Below are 23,110 nucleotides of genomic sequence, written 5' to 3'. Positions count from 1 at the left end.
TACGGTCGCCTCTATAAATCCCTAACGACATCATCCAAAATACGTATAGCCCTTGCGGGCTGCCCCTAAAACTTCAAAAACGCCCTAGTCATCGGAATGGAAGGAGAATTTCTTGTCTGCCGCACATTTATCGAGGGACAAATGATGAAACGGCGACGATGCCTGGCTGTGTACTGCAGCATGCGGAGGTGGTGCGGCGAGGGACGGACTCCACTCCACGCTCATGTTATGTAGATACATACTTGGTAATGAAGCCATCGACGAAATGGTCGCCACGCTCGGTAAACCGGATGTTACTGTTTCTGGCGGTTCCGGTACGCAGGACGATGGACACGATGAAGTCTGCGGTTGCTGAGACTGACCTGAAATTACATCCAGAAAAAAATGCCCGGAATTAATTGCTAGGCTGGGTTTCATAGATACTAAACTATCTTCTGTCTGTCTGTGTCGAATGATTACTCCGTGTTACTACCTACTGAGATGCGTAAGATTCGACCAGAATGCACTCTACCTATTCCGGAATAGCGTAATCTGTAAACCTGATAGAAGCGGCCGATAGAGAGTTTGTAATCTGCAAACCTGATAGAAGCGGCCGATAGAGAGTTTGTAATCTGTAAACCCGATAGAAGCGGCCGGTAGAGAGTTTGTAATCTGTAAACCTGATAGAAGCGGCCGGTAGAGAGTTTGTAATCTGTAAACCTGATAGAAGCGGCCGGTAGAGAGTTTGTAATCTGTAAACCTGATAGAAGCGGCCGGTAGAGAGTTTGTAATCTGTAAACCTGATAGAAGCGGCCGGTAGAGAGTTTGTAATCTGTTAACCTGATAAGAGCGGCCGGTAGAGATTTTGTAATCTGTATATTTGATAGAAGCGGCCGGTAGAGAGTTTGTAATCTGTTAACCTGATAAGAGCGGCCGGTAGAGATTTTGTAATCTGTAAATTTGATAGAAGCAGTCGGCCTTTCTAAGAATTTCAGTTAACAGAACTCACCGTCAGACACGGTAGTGGTGCTCGAGTGAGCGCTTCCACCGTCGCTCTCGTTCTTCACCGCGATCGGAACGACGCCTGCAGCCGCGGGCGACTGTTTCTGTAACTTGCGCCACTTGGCGCGGCGGTTCTGAAACCAGACCTGCACGCGAGCCTCGGTAAGGTCGATACGTAGCGCCAGGTCCTCGCGACAAAACACATCCGGATAGTGAGTTTTCTGGAACGATTTCTCCAACTCCTCCAGCTGGTAACTAGTAAACGTTGTTCTGTAGCGCCGTTGTTTGCGTCTCAGTTGATGATGGTCTGTTCAGAATTATAAAAACAAAAGATATCTGTATATGAAACGCATATACAGTGGCACCTATAAATTAGGACAATTGGGTACCGGCACCGCTGCTGTGGCAATCGAGGATTTCACTTTATGGCAGGCGAGGATCCGCCAGGTTCGCTAGTGGTTACTGCGGTAAACCGCGCTTCAATTTCTTCTATATCTCAACATGGACGTATAAACTAGTTTAAACGTCCATGATCTCAATTTTAAATTCGAATCAACTTTCTCATCGGCAAATCATGTTTCAGTAAAACTTACATTGTGTATATCATTAAATCATTGGGAACGACTCAATCTTATATCTATTTGATGACTTGTTTGACAATATTTGGGAGCCTAAAAGTCCAGTTCTGAGTTCATTGAAAATTTACTAATTTTCACTTTCAACAGACTGAGTGCATTGTTGCGCCATCTGGTGGGTGCCAGCATCCCATTATCTCAATTAGTCCCAAAACGAGACAATTTCGATAGCTGGATATGACGAACACTTTTGACCGGGGCCAACAGTTTACACTGGTGCCAAATGGAACCGCGCACTGGCTGTTTACTTTGATTACACGTTAGTTTTGGGCCCGACCAAAAAAGTCCGACCCGAAAAAAAGATTTTAATTATTTTGTTTCGATCTTCAACGGTTACTACGATGAAGACATTCAAAATTAACAGTTTTCAACAGGAAAAAAAACTATTTTCGCCAAGTCGAACTTACACGACGGACTGTGATAAGAGTTGCCATGGTTACTCGTTCGGTTCGTTTCGGCTGCTGCCAATGTTGTCGGTGACGTCACTGGATTTTGTTTACTGACGAGTGTTTGGTTTTCGGGTCGACTCATACCGGTACCGTAGGCGACTGAAGCGAGAGAAAGTTTTGAGAGTAAATGAAAAAAATATAAGTTAAACAATTTCTAACGACCCGTGACGAGCACTCGTTGCACTTTCGATATAATACGGTTTTTCGCAATTCGAAATATCATAATATCTGGTTAAGATTATAGATAAGATTTAAACCGTAAAAGACAGCTTAAAACATTTTTGTTTCAAACACAAATTTCGCTCGTCGATTACATTTAAAATGTGCAACGTTCTTTTTTATAGACGTTTAACTTATTTATCAGCACCCGGTTTGGCAAACGGGTAAACAGGCAAACAAAACCATTTTAAGCTTAAAATGTTTTGTGAAACGTAGGCGAGTTGCTCTAGAATACGGTATGAGTTGACGAAAGAGTTAAATTTGAATTTTTGGTTTAGTCGCTTTTTGTGCACTCACTTTGCCGATATCTTAATCTATCCGCCAATGCATAAATAGGTTAAGTTTGATAAGTTTTTTTGATAAGTGTAGATGTAACGATTACGAAGCGACAGTGAAATTTATCACACGCACTAACCGAGTATCGAACCCGGCTCTCGTATACGTGGAAAGAAAACTTTAACCGTACCGCCGATTTTCGATTTCAATATCAAACCCCCTGTTTCGTTTCGGCAGGTGCGTGACTGATGAGTTGCGACAAACCAAATCCGCGTCAATCAAACGAGTGAGAGGGAACAATTCCTTATTTCAAGATCATCACCGAATTTCCAATTATTTAATTCTGTTAACTCGACCGCCGATCACTCAAATTTCTGCACTTCGATTTCCGATTTCAAAATGTTTTGCACCCGGCAGGTGTGGTGACTTTGTAAGGGACACTCAATCAAAAAATCAAGCGAATTTTACCAAACAAATACAGGGTCAATCCCTACTTTTAAGATCAACCAGTAGACTAATATAGCAGTTGGCCAGGGTTATATACAGCTTGTCATACTTATATGCGTAACAATTTAGAAAACGAAACTTGATTTTAATTCAAAATTCTAGTGGACAAACAAAGAAAATATTTCAGTGAATTTTAGGCCAAAAAAAATTGATACCTTGTTTCTCCGCTCCGCTGAGCTTAAATGTTGATCCGGTCGGCCGCCTATCTACCCTATACATTACTTTTTTTAAAATCGTGATCAATTTTACCATAACAGACCCGGCCGCTATACAAATGAACTGTTTATAAATTTTATCATATTTTACAAAAATGACCCGGCCGCTGCGGAGAAACAAGGTATCATTTTTGTTTAGCCTTAGTTACGAAACAAACAAATATGAAAATTCGCTATCATTTATCATTTTTCAAGGGAACTGGGCGTCCTAGTGATTGTACACAGTTTATGGCTCTGTTTCGTGCTCCTGTATCACCAATTCACTCCGTGCTCCATGTATTCCTTTTCAATTTGATGATGAAATATATATCATTATCATTATCAACAACTTCAACAACAACTTGTTGATATATATGTTTGTATATATATGTTTATTTCTAATCCAAGTTACGGACTGAATAAGAAAATTTATAATCCAGCAGCAATTACTGTTTAGATACATTTACGAAAAACTTTAGATACATTTACGAAAAACGGGCAAACTGTCCTAACTATAACAAGAAGCAGTTACACAACACTGAAGTGCCAGGTAACTACAAAACAAACGGTTCTATAACTTGATTCTAAGATAATCGATTACTTTGAATTGAATTTCATTATCATTATACTTCAAAAAGTACTAATTTTGTTACTAATTTCAATGCGGTTGTTGACAGTTTTAGCTTGCATCTACGAAAAACCTTTTATATACTATAAATTTTATTCTGGCGGTTACAAACAGTTTTTACAACAACACTGTCGTCGAGGTATCGTTACTCGATAACCGCAGTAAACTCGCGGCAGATTATAGCGCCTAGTACTGCTTCATATAAATTGATTACCCAAACCGAATTAACCCAGGCAATGCGATACACGCATTTAACAGCAGTCACGCGTCATTCGACGTAAAAACATACGATTTACGATATCAATTCACTTACCGGCGGCAGGGCTGTATTTTTGAACAGTCGCGGGAGACACCGTCGAACAGGCGAGATGGTGGTGATAGTGTTCGTAAAATTCCGCGGTCGTGGCGCTGAAATTCGGCCCCAGAAGACCGTTGATCGAATAACCCGACCCGGCGGCGGTCGACTGCGGAGGAAATGCCGTCGCTCGGTATGTCGGGTAGCCGCCGCAGGCGGATGACGATCCCGTTAGTCCTACGGGCGACCCTTGCGCGGTGGTTAGCATAGCGCGTTCGGCGAGGCGAGGCGATGTCTGGCTAGTCGGCTTTTTGGTCAAGTTTAGAAGCGTACCCATCGACAACTTATCCATACTCTACTAGCCGGGAAAACACGCGGAAAATACCACCAAACTAAAAATGCCGATCGCAATTAGGCTACTATTTTATTCGAAGATTGTGAATTCGAAAGAATCTTTTTTTAGGACGCGACGAAGAAAAAGCGAAAAGCGCGATCGATTCTAAATTGAATAAAGACAACGACACGATCTTACGAGACTTACGTCCAATAACTGTGTCAATATCACTTGATATTCATTTAGCTAACTAATTGACTTAGTCGAACCACCACTCGCGCGAGAGAGAGCGAGAAAGCGCGAGAATTGCGCCTCAATAACCGTCTGCTTGTGAGGGTAGAACGAAATTCACGACAAAACTAAGGAATTGCTACTACTACCTAAAGAGAATGAGAGAGAGAGAGAGGGGAGAGAGAGTGTGCGGAGAGAGAGGGGAGAGAGAAAGAGTATTTCTATGGGTTTGTTTTGATTACGCCAATCCTTGATCGCCGCGTATCACGAAAGACACGGTTTAATCTAATTTACACGGCGATTAGAAGACGACAGCAGGCAGTGGCAGTCGAAGGGCTTCGGTGCCTCCCGATCGACCATCTTCGAGGAGGAGGCATCAGAAGTTGTTGTACATACGTCATAATTCGTCGTCGACTTCTCTTACGATCCATTGTATAATTGAACATGGCATTTAAGAAATCTCGACAGTGACGAGGAAAGGGTCCTCCAGAGCCAAACGTTTGAACACACAACATAGTGGAATTGGATCCAAGGACAAATTAAACCCACACAACTGTGGAACTGGATCCAAGGACAAATCAAACCCACACACCTGTAGAACTGGATCCAGAGCCAAACATTTGAACACACACAAAAGCGGAATTGGATCCAAGGACAAATTAAACCCACAGAACTGTGGAACTGGGTCCTCCAGAGCCAAAAATTTGAACACACACAATAGTGGAATTGAATCCAAGGACAAATTAAACCCACACAACTGTGGAACTGGATTCAGAGTCTATAGTTAAACCACGCAACTGTGGAACTGGATCCAAAGTCAAATTAAACCCACACAACTGTGGAACTGGATTCAGAGTCTATAGTTAAACCACGCAACTGTGGAACTGGATCCAGAGTCAAACATTTGAACACACACAATAGTGGAATTGGATCCAGGGACAAATTAAACCCACACAACTGTGGAACTGGATTCAGAGTCTATAGTTAAACCACGCAACTGTGGAACTGGATTCAAAGTCAAATTAAACCCACACAACTGTGGAACTGGATTCAGAGTCTATAGTTAAACCACGCAACTGTGGAACTGGATCCATAGTCAAATTAAACCAACTCAACTGTGGAACTGGGTTCAGAGTCTATAGTTAAAACCACGCAACTGTGGAACTGGATCCAGAGTCAAATTAAACCCACACAACTGTGGAACTGGATCCAGAGTCAAATAAAACCCACAAAACTGTGGAACTGGATCCAGAGTCAAATTAAACCCACACAACTGTGGAACTGGATCCGGAGTCAAATAAAACCCACACAACTGTGGAACTGGATCCAGAGTCAAATAAAACCCACACAACTGTGGAACTGGATCCAGAGTCAAATCAAACCCACACAACTGTGGAACTGGATCCAGAGTCAAATAAAACCCACACAACTGTGGAACTGGATCCAGAGTGAAATTAAACCCACACAACTGTGGAACTGGATCCAGAGTCAAATAAAACCCACACAACTGTGGAACTGGATCCAGAGTCAAATTAAACCCACACAACTGTGGAACTGGGATCAGAGCCACAAGCAACCAGGTGTGGATCTAGATCTTTTGTATAGTGGTGGGGTCCAGGAAAGTAAAAAGGGACCATATTAAATGTTATTGTAAAAACGGCACAGCCTTAATGCCCAACGACCGTGAGCGGGTACTCGACAATAGAAATGTTTTGAAATGTTGAGAAGAATTTGATGGGATTTCCACGAAGTTGAAAATGAAATCCATGAAATTAATCAACCACAATCAGTCACAATACAATTGTATCATCAGCATGAGAAAATACTGTTTGTTTGTTTGTCTCATATTCACCTTAATTGAAAAAAGGTCACTTAAGATTTCTTGGGGTAGACATTTTTGTATGGACCTTCAAGTTTTCTGGTTTTTTTGGGGGGGGGGATGGGGGGGTTTGGGCCCTCTAAATCCACTCCTGACAACTGTGGAAGTGGATTCAGAGTGAAAATGAAAAACACACGTGGAATTAGCTCTAAATGTTTATTTCGATGATATGTTGACACGCGCCTGGTTGACCTCGCGACGCTTAGCGAGTCGGCTCCACCCATTGACGTATAGTAGGGCGAATGCAGCCTTACAAACGAACATTCTGACATTTCATTTCGTGTTTGTTTCAGAACTCCCGCGTGTATACGACGAACTGTCGGTATATATGGATTCGCAAGAAATACACGTCGTCAATCTCGAGAAGAGAGAGAGGGAGGGAGAGAGAGAGAAAATGCGCGCACGCAGTTATCTGGTTTCACCAGCGCGTGCAGGGTTGACTCCTCGTCGCGGAGAGAAGCCCGTAGAGCGATATAGTCTCGTGTTTATGCCTAGCTAAGACCCGCACAGTTTCGCGCTGTCTTCTCTTTCGCCCACGGCAAAGTGCTATATACATATGTGCACGGAAAGATTTTATATCCTTTTTTTTAAAGAAAGTTTTGACTTAAACACACTCGATAAGTCAGACTCGTATCGCCCATGCTGTCAGCGAAAAACTACGGCGCAACTTAATGCGGATTGAAAGAAAACCAATCGTGAAACTCGAGTGAAAACTGGTCAAAACCAGAACACTTGTTCAGGGTGGCCACTTATATCTGATTTAGTTTTTTCCTGAACATTTACCAAAATTTCATGACCAAAAGTTGTCTCGACTACGATATATTTCATTTCGAATTTTAAGACAGCAACGAAAAAGGCATGCATTTTTGACGTGCATAAAAACGTCATGATTTTGACCTTTTGACTATTCCATGAATTTTTAGGTGCAAATCAAATTTCCCTGAACTCCAGGAGTGGCCACGCCGTTGTTACTGATACGCGGCACCCGAAATGAAACCCTCGATCGACGGAAGCAGGCGTGGATCCAGCGCATGCTTTAGATTATAGAGCTGATCCCTTCGACGGAGCAACAATGGGTACATGTTTAAAATAGCTACTGTATCAGGGGTTAAAAATTTACCAAAATAAATTTCAGGATCCAGTTTTATAGACTGGTTTTAACTTTAACCCGGGCGTTAACTCAATTCATTTTCAATACGGGTTAGCCTTCGAGTAAAAGGTAATACCAGTCTATAAAACCGGGCCCAGAATCTTTGGGCTTTGAGATGATCCAGGCGAGCGAAATTCCAATTTTGGCCACTTAGTGTCTTGACTATATGTACCTAAGAATACATGGAAGTTAGACTTGAAAATCTCGGCGGATCCTCAGCATCCATGATGTCGGTTTATCTCGCACTAAAATCCGATTACAGTACGTCGTGAATATGAATGTATAAATAATTGTTTGTCTTCGTGACTTTGACTTTGCCCTTCAACTATTGCTATTGGTCAATCCCACAGATGACATATATTTGCATAATATTAAGTCAACTGTTACAATGAATGTAAATTAGATTGGTATCTATAAGAAATAATTTGTATATAAGGATAAGAAAAAAGATGCTTTCATTTATTGACATTGAACCGCAAACTCAACTCATTCAAGGAAGAGCTATAGTCGCTCTGGTAAGTGAGGGAAGTCCTACGACGGACGGTAAATCGCGCGCTCGATTGGGCTGGCACCAACATTTAAAAAGTCGCCGGTTTACTGTTGCGCCCGAGGCAGCTTAAACGCGCACGATGCGAGAATTCTTCTCGCTCGCTCGCTTTCTCTCTCTCTCGTCCTCATTTCAATGGCTGCTCATCTAAACGTGGCCTGTTCACCCCATTTAACGACATCAAACGCGCGTTCTATACTAAACAAGCAGCCGACTAAACCAACTTGTCAATAATCACGGCGCTACGGGGGAGCGAACGTAGGTACGGTAACAATCCTATCGACAATCCAATCGACAATCAATCGACAATCAAATAAACAATCAATCGACAATCAAATAAATAATCCTATCGACAATCAAATAAACAATCCAATCGACAATCAAATATATTATCCAATCGACAATCAAAAAGACAATCCAATCGACAATCCAATGGATAATCGAATCGACAATCAAATAGATAATCGAATCGACAATCGAATGGATAATCCAATCGACAAGCAAAAAGACAATCCAATCAACCATCAAATGTATAATCCAATCAACCATCAAATATATAATCCAATCGACAATCAAATAGATAATCCAAAAGGAAACCAACATCCGAATGACGTCAGAAGCAAAATAACCACTAACAACAAAAATAAGCTTCTGGCATGTTTATATTTATTTTTCTTGCAAACGTATTCATTCAGTTTAGTACAAAATATATCGAGGATTTCAGTAATTTTTCCTTGAAAGAACGATTGATAAAATCGATAACCATAACGTACATAGTACCTTACATAACAGTTCTATATACCGCGGAACCTCGTTACAAAGAACTTCAGGAGACCAGAAAATCTGTTCGTTATAACCGATAGTTCTATATACAGCGGAAACTCGATACAAAGAACTTCAGGAGACCAGAAAATCTGTTCGTTATAACGGATAGTTCTATATACAGCGGAACCTCGTTACAACGAACTTCAGGGCACCAGAAAATATGTTCGTTATATCTGATAGTTCACTGTTATATCCAGTATGAAACTATCAAAATAGTAAAACATTCAGGACTGGTTATAACTGATTAATCGTTATATCACTGGTTACTGACCAGTCTAATGTATTCGTTGTTTTTCGAGCTGATCAATGTTTATATGTATACGCCCACAATAGAAAATATTATTAATCCAATTCAGATAAATGCTGGTATCAAAATCTGCAGCCCCGGGAACGTGCATCACTTAACCCTTTCAGTGCTGACTTATTAATACCCTAAAGTGCTGGAGATAATTTGAAAAATTCTTTAAAATTCCACCCTAGTGTGTTGAATAACGGGAATACCACTATAGTGCGTCTATACCTGGCGCGGTATATCGTTATTCACTAATATTTTACTATGTTTGACAGGTGCTGCCATCTTTCAAGAGAGATAATTAGTAATTACTAATTAAATCAATACACGGCAGTGCAGTGTACTAGCAAAATCCATCACCGATTCGTACACCGCACTGCGGTGTAGACGCACTGAAAGGGTTAATACATTCATCTTTTCAGAATGAAGTGTCGATGATCAGTTTTTGAATGTGCGCCGATACGATATCTTATTTCTTACAACTCTGATTTAGAAGTCCTGAACATATGTGAACGATCAAAAATTGGGGTGGTTAGTAAGTATCAACTGTTTGACGGGGGTGAACAGTTGAGGCGATGGAATGCAGGGTCCGGGGCTGCTTCTTTCGGTCGATACAATGTACTTCTTTTTTTCGACGGAAAAATTTACGGAGACAAAATTCCTCAAAACGCATTCATTCGATAAAACATTTTACCCGCATTTAATGACAGCTGGTTTTAGTTCTTTTCTTGCCGATACAAATGAAACACGCGTACTATCATTCACGCTCCAACCGGAGTGGGGCGCTGGAGGAATGATGTACATGCGTAAACAACAGTGGCTCCCTCGTGAGACGCGATCGCGAATCGTTATCGCATCAGCAGTGCACATTTCAACTTTAACAACGTAAACGATTTCAGCCATTCAGCCGCACCATCACCAAACCAAATGCGGGTCGTCTTTATACTTCAAATAATCGGCCAACATGAAATACGAAATCTCCGTTTCATTTTCTGAAGCATGAGAAAAAAAAAAACTCCAGAGAATTAAAACTTAGCCACAAAAATATTGATTAACTATAACCTATGCATCTATTTACACCGCAGTGCGGTGTATAAATCGGCCGACGCTCTTTGCTATGTTAGAATCCACTTATTGCGGATCATTTTGGACCAAAAAGATTAATCCGTATTATGGGAAAACTGAAGAATTATGGATCAAAAGTCATTGTCTCGTATTTCAATGAAGAAATGGCCCGCATATGACCGGATAAGACCAAAATCCGGATTGAGCAGATTTGACTGTATTAGTAATTCAGGGTCCCTACAGATCAGTCATTCCAGAATTCAAGGAGTTTTCAAGGAGAAAATTTCAAATTTCGAGGAGAGTGTCGGCATCACTTTCATATACTAACTGTAGACATCTCCTAAATCAGTACTGTTTATCTTAGTAAACCATTTGATTTAGGTGGAATCTGTGGGTATAATAACAAGACCTAAAACCTAATAATTTCCTAATAGCCAATTTCTCAAAGTTCAAGGAGTTTTCAAGGTCGTTTGGGCATTTTGCTAAAATTCAAGGATATTCAATGGCCTTGAAAAATATTTTTGGTTTAGGAGTTTTAAAGGAATCAAGGAGCCGTAGGGACCCTGTAAATAGTTATTATCTCTCATGAAAGATGACGGACAATCTCCCAAGGAAACGACTTTAAGAACTTACCGACACCATTTTCAGACAAGGTTTTGCCCGGTTTCAACATCAAACATTCGTCATTTTCCGTGTTGATGACCGGGTCGTTTGACTGTAATAAAAGAAAATGATTTTTCGTAAGTCGACACTATTTTGAGTCCCGTGTTTCTAATTGAATTTACTAAGCGTAAGTTGTAATTTGGGTAAGTTTCAAGTCTGATCATCCTAACTATGACAACTACTCGGGAATTTTTCGAAATCCCTGGAGCCAGTTATTGCTGAAAAGTTGGTCACGGTTAACCAGCAGATAGTCGACATAGTGGAAATTAATAGTTCATTCTATGGAATTTATCGGCCGATTAACTGTAACCAACTTTTGACCAACTGCAACGGCCCCTCATCTGTAAGAACCCTGGGGCAGGTTTATAGACTGGTACTACCTTTAACCCGGCGGCTAACTTAATTAATTTTCAATTCAGTTAGCCCCCAGGCTAAAGGTTATACTGGTCTATAAAACCGGGCCCAGTATTCTAACTAGATTCTCACTCCAATCACACCAATGACCGGTTTTTTTTTTGGGGTATTTTTCACAAATTTCGCGAAGTTTATTTTACCTTCGCGCCATGAGCTTTATGTTGAATCTTCATCGTATCTGAAAAAAAAACCAGATTCAACTGAATTTCTGAACCAAGAGTCTACGAAAAAGTTTTTAATTCCTAAATCCTTATTTCACGGGGTACCGACGATAATCACCAGATGGCGCCAGAAAACACCTGGGCCCGGTTTCATAGCCTGAGTATCAACGTTATCCCTAGAGGTAAATCCTCAATCTGGATGACAACCACCAATGAGAAACCATGGTTATAACAAATTTCAAAATGTTCCCAGGGAATATTTTTCTTCCACATCTCTGAAACCCATCCCAGGTCATTCGTATTGAAAATTGGTTCATTTTCGATGAAATTTGAGCTTGATTTTTTTAGGCTTTCAAATCCGAAAATGATCAAATGAGTCATCATATTGATAAAAGATTAGCTCTCTCACTAAGTAAAAGGTATAGATTTCCTAAAAAATTGATACGAAAAGTCGACTCTTTTTAAATGAAAATCTCGAAGGAATTGAACTGGTATTTCACAGAGTTTTATTCAAACAGCACGGATTAAATTAATCTGTACCTGTGAGACTGGATCCAGAGCACCACAGTTCCCCGCGGTCAGTTACAATTTGATTATTTGAAGAGATTTCATTCTAATTTCGACTTCAGGATAATAAGAGAAAGTCTTCGTAAGAGATAAGGATAGGAGAGTCAAGGCTTACCGTACTGAAATTTTCGGATAGGCGGCGGCAGGCCAGGACGATGCTGTATATCTGAAAAATATACAAAACGTCATAATGAAAATTTCGACATAAAATCAAATTTTTTAGTGGGTTTGTTTGGCTTTACATCGCTTGGAACTTGGTTTCCCAAGACTAACCAGTGTTTTCAATAAGAAATTAACAAGCCAGGTCCCTTTGAAAAACAGGAGGGTCCCATAATATGTCACAGTCCCTGAAACGAAAGCTAGTTTGAAAAACAGGGGGTCCTTTAGAAACGACAGACGGGTCTGTCTAATGTCTATCTATTAATTGATGAGACCTGTTTTTCTGGGATATTTTGCTTACTTTTTGGGGTACATACCTCATTTATGTCTTAACAGAATGCCAAAAATCGCGGACAACAACTGAATATCCGATATATTTCCAGTTCTGTACCAATTAGATGGATTGGCAAAAAGACTCCTTAAGTCCAGTTGAATGAGAGACAAAATCCTCCATTTTGTCAAATTTCTTGGATTTGAACATTGTTACCATGCCTACGCCACCCTGATTTAGTTGTTGAGACCCCACAAGAAAAATAACTTCATTTCGTAGGCATGGTGACAATGTAAAAATTCGAGAAATTTGACAAAATGGAGGATTTTCTCTCTCATTCAATTGGACTTAAGGAGTCTTTTTGCCAATCCATCTAATTGGTACAGAACTGGAAATATATCGGATATTCAGTTGTTGTCCGCGATTTTTGGCATTCTGTTAAGACATAAATGAGGTATGTACCCCAAAAAGTAAGCAAAATATCCCAGAAAAACAGGTCTCATCAATTAATAAATAGACATTAACCTTATTGGATTGTTCATTTAATCTCACAATGAGATCACGACCTTTGAAGTGTCCATTGTAAGCAGCAAGCAGGACTCGAACCCACTTGTCACTCAGCACTGTCAGTGGATGTAACAGCATCACCCTTTATCTCACTGAGCTATCGAGGCCCGCTCATTCATGCAAACCCCAAACGATGGACGCAAATCTAATAAATAACATCCATTCTCATGGCCTTAGGCTAGGGCCTTTTACTTTGGGCCAGTCAGTGAGGTTTGGGAAATCGAGGTAGAACGAAGTACGGATTGTAAAGGTAAGAAAAAAAACTTCAAATCAATTGGTCACCTTGGTTGACGTGGTTCATCAGCTGTTTGGCGGTCATACTGAAATCGATGTGTTTATAAATGACGTGTTTTATGTTTCGGTGTTCGAACGATCGAATCAGACGCACGGTGATCGTACCGTGAGCCGCGTCGGGTGCTGTCATCCTGACACCGGTCAACATTCCAACAATACAGGGACGAATTCGGCGTAAAAACAACCCAGGAAAACGATACTTTAGCAATTCACCGGAAACGCTCCACACACGCGTTGCTTCGTACAATAAAATTTGATTTACTCGGATTTGCGGCTGTACGAAGGAATCGATTGTGGGCTCAGCTAATATCGACGAATCCACCATATTCATCTGGAGAGCAAAATTAAGCATAAAACATGAAAGAGATTATTCGATATAAGGATTATACCGGCAAAGATATGCGGGATTCGAACCCAAAGTAGGTTCCGATAAAGGAATCCCTCGTTCGGGGAAGCCGGAAATAAATCGGGAATCCACATTTTGTAGGTCGGGGAACCCGGAAATAGATTTATTTTAACAAATGCAATAGCAAATGCAATTTAATTGCAGAATGTGTTCATCACTTTTAAGGATATGTCGTCGGTTTTTATGAAGAACTCATCTGTCATCGGTCGAAAAATAAATCGGCAAGTAAAGTCAGCAACATTTAACGGTTAGGCCTAATTAGAGGAAAAGATTGACCACAGTGACCTGCCCTGGTTCCTGCTTTTTCCCTTCAAGTTAAAATCTTGCCACACCACAGGCAAAACATTAACAAAAATTCAAACTGCAGTCAGTAATGGACTAATGTAGTTACTCAGACCGAACTTGTTAGACCGAAGTGTTTGTTAAGTTGGGTTCATGTTGCGAGGCCTTGTTCACAGTGTATTTGCACTGCAATGCGGTGTATAGATCGAAGATGGGCTTAGCCCAGTACATCGCACTCGCAGTGATTATAGTAATAAGTTAAACATTTTCTCTTGAAAGATGGCAGGACCATTGAAATATTGCGAAATATTATTAGTAGGCCTTACTAACAATACACCGCACCGCGGTGAAGAGACAATTCATAAGCCTGTGGGGTGGAATTGTTTTAAATTTTCAAATCATCTCCACAGTTTTAGATATTAAAAAGTCAAGGCAGAAAGGGTTAGAATAATTTTAAGAATGGCTTAATTACAGGTCGCTTTCGTTATTTACGAGGAGAGGTATGTCGACTGGTGACGCAGTCGACTTGTTGACCGGTTTGGATCAAACTCAGGTCGACCTGTTGAAAGAGGAATGCATTGTCGTCGACGAAAACGACAAAAAAGTCGACAGCGCTTCGAAGAAAACTTGTCACCTTTGGGAAAATATCGAAAAAAAAGGTGAAACGAAAAAATGATGTTTTCAGTTTGAATGATTTCAGGCAGGCAACGTGGGTTTTGCTGATAACTCGTTCTGATTGGTTAATTCACACGACGCAACTTTTTCAAGGAAAGTGTGGAGAACTGAGAGAATAGAACGGACGGAGCAACTGACTATTGCTAGCGTAGCGTATTTCCGCTAGACCACCGAGGCTTGTTTTAACACCAAATGTTTTAACTACGCATTCAGTAGGGAGTTAGCCTGCTTTCCCGCTGCCCGTGCTCTAGTGGGGAACTGAAAAGAAATTAATTAATAAATCTTGATTAATCGGGTCTCGGGGTTAATCTGAAGAACACACTTGTCATTAATTAATATTCAAATTGGTTCCCCTAACCTCTATCCATAAACCTAACCCTAACCTCAACCCTCTGGACCCTTTCCCTACCATTGACAGATTTTCGCTCGTCCGCTAGTACTTCACTAATTCGCTAATCACACACATGATTATAATTAGTTACAAGCTCTCCCGCTGCCTGTGCAACGGTGGGGTGTCTCTGCCTTAATTAGGTGTGTAATTAATGGTCAAGAGCCCCCAAACCTCTATCTGTGATCCTAACCCTCTGGACCCTTTCCCTACCGAAACCTAACCCTATAGGCCCTACCTAATAAAATGATTTCATTGTTGTTTTTCATAGATGTTTGAAAAATAGCGTTTACTAAAATAATGGCAAAATATTGGCAAAATATCCACTTCCATGATTTTATGGATTACACGTCTTAGTATAAAATAAGAGGGTAATTCTATGATTAGTCGAGGTATCCCTGTGATTCACCTTATTTTCAACTTGTTTCAGATCTTTTACATCGAGCCTTCAGCGTGTTTCTGTTCAATAGTCAAAATGAACTTTTACTCCAACAAAGAGCCGACTCAAAAATCACGTTTCCAGGTAAGAATAACCTTGGGTAAATGATCTCCTATACCATGATTTACATAGAACAACCTTTCAGTAACTGACCCCTGTACCGTGGTTTAAGTAACTGACCCTTGTACTGTGGTTTACATTAATCAGTAACTGACCCCTGTACTGTGGTTTACATTAAACAACCTTTCAGTAACTGACCCCTGTACTGTGGTTTACATTAAACAACCTTTCAGTAACTGATCCCTGTACTGTGGTTTACATTAAACAACCTTTCAGTAACTGATCCCTGTACTGTGGTTTACATTAAACAACCTTTCAGTAACTGATCCCTGTACTGTGGTTTTACATTGAACAACCTTTCAGTAACTGACCCCTGTACTGTGGTTTACATTAAACAACCTTTCAGTAACTGATCCCTGTACTGTGGTTTTACATTGAACAACCTTTCAGTAACTGACCCCTGTACTGTGGTTTACATTAAACAACCTTTCAGTAACTGACCCCTGTACTGTGGTTTACATTAAACAACCTTTCAGTAACTGATCCCTGTACTGTGGTTTACATTAAACAACCTTTCAGTAACTGATCCCTGTACTGTGGTTTTACATTGAACAACCTTTCAGTAACTGACCCCTGTACTGTGGTTTACATTAAACAACCTTTCAGTAACTGACCCCTGTACTGTGGTTTACATTAAACAACCTTTAAGTAACTGACCCCTGTACTGTGGTTTACGTTAAACAACCTTTCAGTAACTGATCCCTGTACTGTGGTTTTACATTGAACAACCTTTCAGTAACTGACCCCTGTACTGTGGTTTACATTGAACAACCTTTCAGTAACTGACCCCTGTACTGTGGTTTACATTAAACAACCTTTCAGTAACTGATCCCCGTACTGTGGTTAACATTAAACAACCTTTCAGTAACTGATCCCTGTACTGTGGTTAACATTAAACAACCTTTCAGTAACTGATCCCTATACTGTGGTTTACATTGAACAACCTTTCAGTAACTGACCCCTGTACTGTGGTTTACATTAATCAGTAACTGACCCCTGTACTGTGGTTTACATTAAACAACCTTTCAGTAACTGACCCCTGTACTGTGGTTTACATTAAACAACCTTTCAGTAACTGATCCCTGTACTGTGGTTAACATTAAACAACCTTTCAGTAACTGATCCCTGTACTGTGGTTAACATTAAACAACCTTTCAGTAACTGATCCCTGTACTGTGGTTTTACATTGAACAACCTTTCAGTAACTGACCCCTGTACTGTGGAACATTAAACAACCTTTCAGTAACTGACCCCTGTACTGTGGTTTACAATGAACAACCTTTCAGTAACTGATCCCTGTACCATATTCTGTTAACCTGTAAAAAGGTGTTTTGCTGTTTGACTTGTAGGTCATTTCACAAACACATGCTGCAGTCATCCTCTGAATACATCCAGTGAACTGGATGAGACAGACGCAGTCGGAGTCAAACGAGCCGCACAGAGGAAATTAAACCATGAACTTGGTATCAAACCTGAACAGGTAAAAAATACTGGGGCAGACGCAACTGTTTGAACTGGATCCAGAGTCAAATTAAACCCACACAACTGTGGAACTGGATCCAGAGTCAAATTAAACCCACACAACTGTGGAACTGGATCCAGAGTCAAATTAAACCCATATTACTGTGGAACTGGATCCAGAGTCAAATAAAACCCACACAACTGTGGAACTGGATCCAGAGTCAAATGAAACCCATATTACTGTGGAACTGGATCCAGAGTCAAATAAAACCCACGCAACTGTTTGAACTGGATCCAGAGTCAAATTAAACCCACACAACTGTGGAACTGGATCCAGAGTCAAATTAAACCCATATTACTGTGGAACTGGATCCAGAGTCAAATAAAACCCACGCAACTGTTTGAACTGGATCCAGAGTCAAATTAAACCCACACAACTGTGGAACTGGATCCAGAGTCAAATGAAACCCATATTACTGTGGAACTGGATCCAGAGTCAAATAAAACCCATACAACTGTGGAACTGGACGTAAAGTTACATATCTATGAAACTGATCAGGTTTATCGATCCAAATCGTGAGAAAATTGTATTTACGTTTTCATTTCTAGGTGCCGTTGGACAAGTTTCATTATCTAACGCGGATACATTATAAATCGCGGAACGTTCCGGATGAACGGTGGGGCGAACACGAGATCGATTACATACTGTTCATACAGACACAAGTCGACGTCTGCCCGAATTTAAACGAGGTGAAGTCGTATAAATACGTCGATCAGAATCAACTGAAATCGTTCATCGGTGAGTTAGAAATAGATCTAAAAAAATTCGATACTGTTGTATCATTATTTTTTCAATTTTTTGATTGTCCACATTGTAGACAATGTAGTCCACACTTTTTAATTGAAAATGAATTACAAACACCGGACATTAGACATTTTATCAGCACACTTTCAAAAACGGATCGTCCATATTTTACATGTGTTCAGTACTTCATCTGAAACATTTCTAATTGAAAATGAACTACAAACACCAGACATTAGACACTTCATCAGCACAATTTCAAATACTGATCGTCCGCACGTGTTCAGTACTTCACTTGAGACATTTTTGATTGAAAATGAACTACAAACACCAGACATAAGACATTTTATCAGCTCACTTTCAAAAAATTACTGGTAACATCCACACTTCACAGAACATTGTTGAAGGTCTGAAGGCTGCAGATTTATATATACACGTTGACTAACCTCAATTATGCACTTTCTAAGATTCTAATCCTTTCTTTTTGCAGCTGAAGCTGAACGTGATGGTAATTTGATCACTCCATGGTTCGAGTTAATCAGCCGTACGAATTTATACAAATGGTGGGACAATCTAAACTCACTCGACAAATTCAAAGACCACAAGACCATCCACAAATATCTATGAGTATCGTGAAAATAAAACCGAATTTAATTTGTATTTACCGTGTAATTTCTATTGTGAGAGTTTTATTCGTCAAAATTTTCTTAGGTTTATTTATTATTGTCATCAACATTAATTTTGGAGATATTTATTTCAATTCATCTTTTGTAGCATTCCTCTAATCGGTCATGACCAGTTTAACTGTGAAGTCTTAAACAATCGTTTTTATATCCATTATATGCTGTATCGAAGGAAAAATTCTTCTTTGACTCATTTGACTCAAGAGGAAAGAGACTCCACTTTATGAACTGAATCAACTTCAACAATGTTTCCATCCATACCATTTAGAATTACTTCAAAATCATCAAATATTATTGTGCATAGGCATGGAAACACAGGAAACAGCTTAAAACTAACGAAAATGGCTGATCTTTTCTGTTTTCAATGTGAGCTAAAGAATACTTTTTAGCAATCCTTCAATAGTAAATGGATATAAAAACGATGGTTTTATTTAGACTGCTCAGTTTCACTGGTCGTATTTTAAGACCAATTTGAGGTACGTGTTCAAAAGATTAAGAGAAATATCCCTGAAAAATCGATGGAAGACAAAAATGAATTGACATTACAGGGTCCTATCTAAGGAATAAAAACCACTTGCCCGAGGGCAAGCATATCTCAAATTTTACATACCCCTCAAAAATCTACCTGCCCTACACAAGCAGTCCAACTGTTGTATCATTTGGGAAAAAGCTTGAGATATAAAATTGCACTAGCCCGGAGGACAAGTGATAATGATAACCTACTTGCCCTGATGATAATATACTTGTCCCGGACAATTGGACAAGTGCTTAGATTGGACCCTGCACTAAGAAACTTCCGTTGAAAAAAAACCAGGCAAAGAATTTTCCTGAAAAAATCAAGATGACAATAAAGATGCGCCTTATTTTTTTGAGTCAGTGACGCAGAGGTCTTTAGCTCTAAGGCTTCTGTCGCGCATGCAGCAGAAATTAGATTTCAGTGAAAACAAATTCGAACTCCATTTAGAATAAATTCTTATTCCCCAATGAAGAAAAAACAGCCAATAGTCGAAAATAGGATTAAAAAACCTACTTTCTAAGGCTTCTAAGGCTTGTCTTGCATAGCCTAGGAAAGTTTCATCAGGGAAATTGAGTCTGGCTAAAATGTCATGATACTATTGTTGAACGCAGATTAGTTTAGGGAGAACAAGAATCCAAGACTAATAATCTTCGATGCTTTATCACAATTTTTCCAACTTTTGATCGTCCACACGTCATATGTGTTCAGGAAACATTTCTTATTGAAAATGATCTACAAACACCAGACATTTTATCAGCACACTTTCAAAAACTGATTGTCCACATATCTTTCAAATTAAAGATGAACTACAAACGCCAGACATTAGACATTTTATCAGCACTCTTTCAAAAACTGATCATCCTCAATTCAGATGTGTTCAGACCTTTAACCAGAGAAATGTTTGAGAATTTACCATACTACTAATGCCAGACATATTTTCTAAAACTGGGCCATACTTCACAAATGGCCAGGACTTCACCCGAGTGACAATTTCATAATCAAATATAGCAACTAAAAAGTGAAACATCTGACATTATTGGCAACCAAAATCTGGCGCTGAGAAAATCTGTACAAAAAAAAAAAAAAAACAACAACAGGATTTTAATGGAAATTCACACAGATTTTTATTATTATAATTCATTTATTCGATACATATAATTTTGAAACAGTTCGTAATGAAATAAGATTTCCAAGATCTTAATCTTTTTATTTTTCGTAAAATTTTATATTCATCGATTAATTAATATCTTATAGTTCAGTTTGAAGACGACGAAAACGATGGAGATACACGATTACGACGTTACTAGGACCCGAAGATACCCGAGCCTGGCAGATAAATGGCATGCACAATGATAAATAACATCATAAATTATGATAATGGGCCCTCACTTGCCACAGTCGACATGTACACTACAACTTGAGTATGGGCGTTTTTTCATTCAAGCAATTCGTGTCAAAACTGAACGCATCGTTCATTTCTTAAACAAACAGGCCCATTTGGCACCCGCGTGAACAGTTGTTCCGGGCCAAAAATGCGCGTGCGCTCGCGGCTGAAGTACCAACTCGTCTACCCAACGCGGTCATATCCCTTCTCGCTGCACTTTGATTCGATTTCCAAGATGGTGCAGATATAGATCGTGAGAAACAAAATGGCGGCTTTTCAACCGCAGAATATTGGCGTTTACGGTCTAGAGGGTAGGGTCATTTATCACGTGATAGCCAACCAATCGAGCGAACCGATTTAAACCGAGTTGCTTTTAAATAAAAACGCCTCACGCATTCGTCGTATCGAACTGGCCACGGTGGTCTCGGTCGAACCCTGGCAAGTGAGGATCATAAGTGATGATAAAGCAAACAGGTGCGAACGACTTAACACCGAGAATATCTTAACCGATAATATTACCAGGTAATTGTGTTAACAATCCATTTCGTAAACGTCTAATTCGATTGCAGAGCGAAACATACATTCATTCTTGAAACAACTCGAAAATACGGAAAAACGAGTTTCCTAAAAATTTAAAAAATTCATTTTTTACTTTGTTTTGAACAAAAAATTAGACTGAAAAAAAAAAAAACGGTAGAAAATAATTGGGACGAATTTTTTTGTTTCTTTCGAAATTTCACGACCAAGACGCGCGAAGACAAATGCACCGACTGGTTGTGTTATTGCGGGATACGATTTTATAACGCGGAAAAAAAGATTATGCAAGAGCACAAATCCTAGAGAATTTTATGAACACCCCTACAAAGCATGTACGTACGCAGCACCATCGTTTTAAATTATCTTATAGAGTATAAAGCGAGCAAAGAAAAAATTCTTACAAAAGAAGCATTTTTAAAGGCATGAGCGTGGGCTTCACAAAGAAAAAGTTAGGCTTGAAACGGTTAAGCTTGAATGGCTGTACTTATTCTTCACACGAAGTAGTCAATACAAAATGAACTGAAAACTTCGCAGCATCGATAAGTATGACAATTCCGACTTAACCATTTTAAGTTTTAACTTTTTGTTCATGAAACCACGGGCAATGACTTTTGTCAATCCGTAGCCTTGAGTGGTGATGATACACTTATAGTAAACATGTGTATGCTGTATATGTAGGCAATCTTTTTTTCGAACAAGTAAAAATGAATCTCATTGAAAAGCAGCTATTTGTATCTATAATAATTAGTTTTAGACAAAATATCACATTTGGTTTCTGTAAATGATGGTTGTTCTATTTTCGTTATGAGACTATCAAAATAAATGGCTTAACCTTTCACCACAGTAAGAGACGGAGTTGACTGTATTTCACAAACTCTTACTCAGTATTTGACACCAACTCTGGGTAGAATTTTACCAGTCTCAACATTACCGCAGTTAGAGACAGAGTCTACTGTATTTCACAAACTCTTACTCAGTATTTGACACCAACTCGGGGTAGAATTTTACCAGTCTCAACTTGACCGCAGTAAAGGACCGATTCTACTGTATTTCTCAAACTCTTACTCAGTATTTGATACAAACTTGGGGCAGAATTTTACCAGTTTCCACCTTTACTGCGGTAAGAGACATTTCACAGATCAACTAAACAAAGTAAGGAGAAACGCTGAGTCTGCATTACCAGCTCGGTAGGCTATTTGATAAGCGACCGCTGAAAATTTCTTCAAGTAAGAAATCGTCAGCTACGACTGACGTCAGTTCGTAGAAATATAACAATGTAGCATCTAAATTTAATGCATATCATTCTCAGTTCACGCGTAAAAAAATAGCTAAAAATAAACTTTACGATTTTAGGAGGAAGGACAAGTGATGGCGCACGCATATATGTATATATATATTTGTGTGTAATGAAAATTACAAAATTTAAATTCGGAAATATCTTTTTTTTAATGTATGATAACGCTTGCAAATCGTACAAAATTAAAAAGAAATCGCGAAAATATAGACCTTCAAATCATTTTCGTTTTGGCGTAAAATATGAATGTGTTTATATAAATTTGCCATTAAGTAATCAAGTAATTAGTCCGCAAGCGTAAAACCCTAATATCGTTTATTCTCATATAACCCGTGTGACTCGGGAATGGTTCATAATTTTTTTTTTGCGTTTTAGACAAGAGGTATCCACGTAGAATGAAACTACACTAAACTACTACTAACCCTAACGTTAAAAAATAATTATTCCATTATCAACCTCTACGGAAAAGATGGCGGCCTGTATCCGCACAAAACAATCCACCTACGCTATGGCGCATCA

General features: G+C 39.5%; 2 protein-coding genes across 2 annotated transcripts; one reads left to right on the top strand and one right to left on the bottom strand.

Moving 5' to 3' along the window:
• Positions 1–8,980: 8,980 nt before the first annotated feature.
• LOC141911895 (UPF0538 protein C2orf76 homolog) lies at positions 8,981–13,822 on the bottom strand. Its single transcript, XM_074802986.1, has 5 exons — positions 13,592–13,822; positions 12,428–12,478; positions 11,725–11,762; positions 11,141–11,222; positions 8,981–10,434 (listed from the first exon to the last, which is right to left on the bottom strand). Exons 1-5 carry the CDS (start codon positions 13,749–13,751, stop codon positions 10,358–10,360), a joined length of 408 nt encoding a protein of 135 aa, XP_074659087.1. The 5' UTR covers positions 13,752–13,822; the 3' UTR covers positions 8,981–10,357.
• Positions 13,823–14,137: 315 nt separating this feature from the next.
• Positions 14,138–18,836, top strand: LOC141911958 (isopentenyl-diphosphate Delta-isomerase 1-like). The gene is made up of 6 exons (XM_074803087.1): positions 14,138–14,230; positions 14,766–14,950; positions 15,785–15,877; positions 17,263–17,393; positions 17,984–18,173; positions 18,667–18,836. Exons 1-6 carry the CDS (start codon positions 14,178–14,180, stop codon positions 18,801–18,803), a joined length of 789 nt encoding a protein of 262 aa, XP_074659188.1. The 5' UTR covers positions 14,138–14,177; the 3' UTR covers positions 18,804–18,836.
• Positions 18,837–23,110: the final 4,274 nt, after the last annotated feature.

This window comes from Tubulanus polymorphus, chromosome 10 (genome assembly GCF_964204645.1).
Source record: "Tubulanus polymorphus chromosome 10, tnTubPoly1.2, whole genome shotgun sequence".
NCBI lineage: Eukaryota > Metazoa > Nemertea > Palaeonemertea > Tubulaniformes > Tubulanidae > Tubulanus > Tubulanus polymorphus.
Note: the sequence above shows the minus strand (reverse complement) of the source record. Positions and strands in the feature narration are given on the sequence as shown.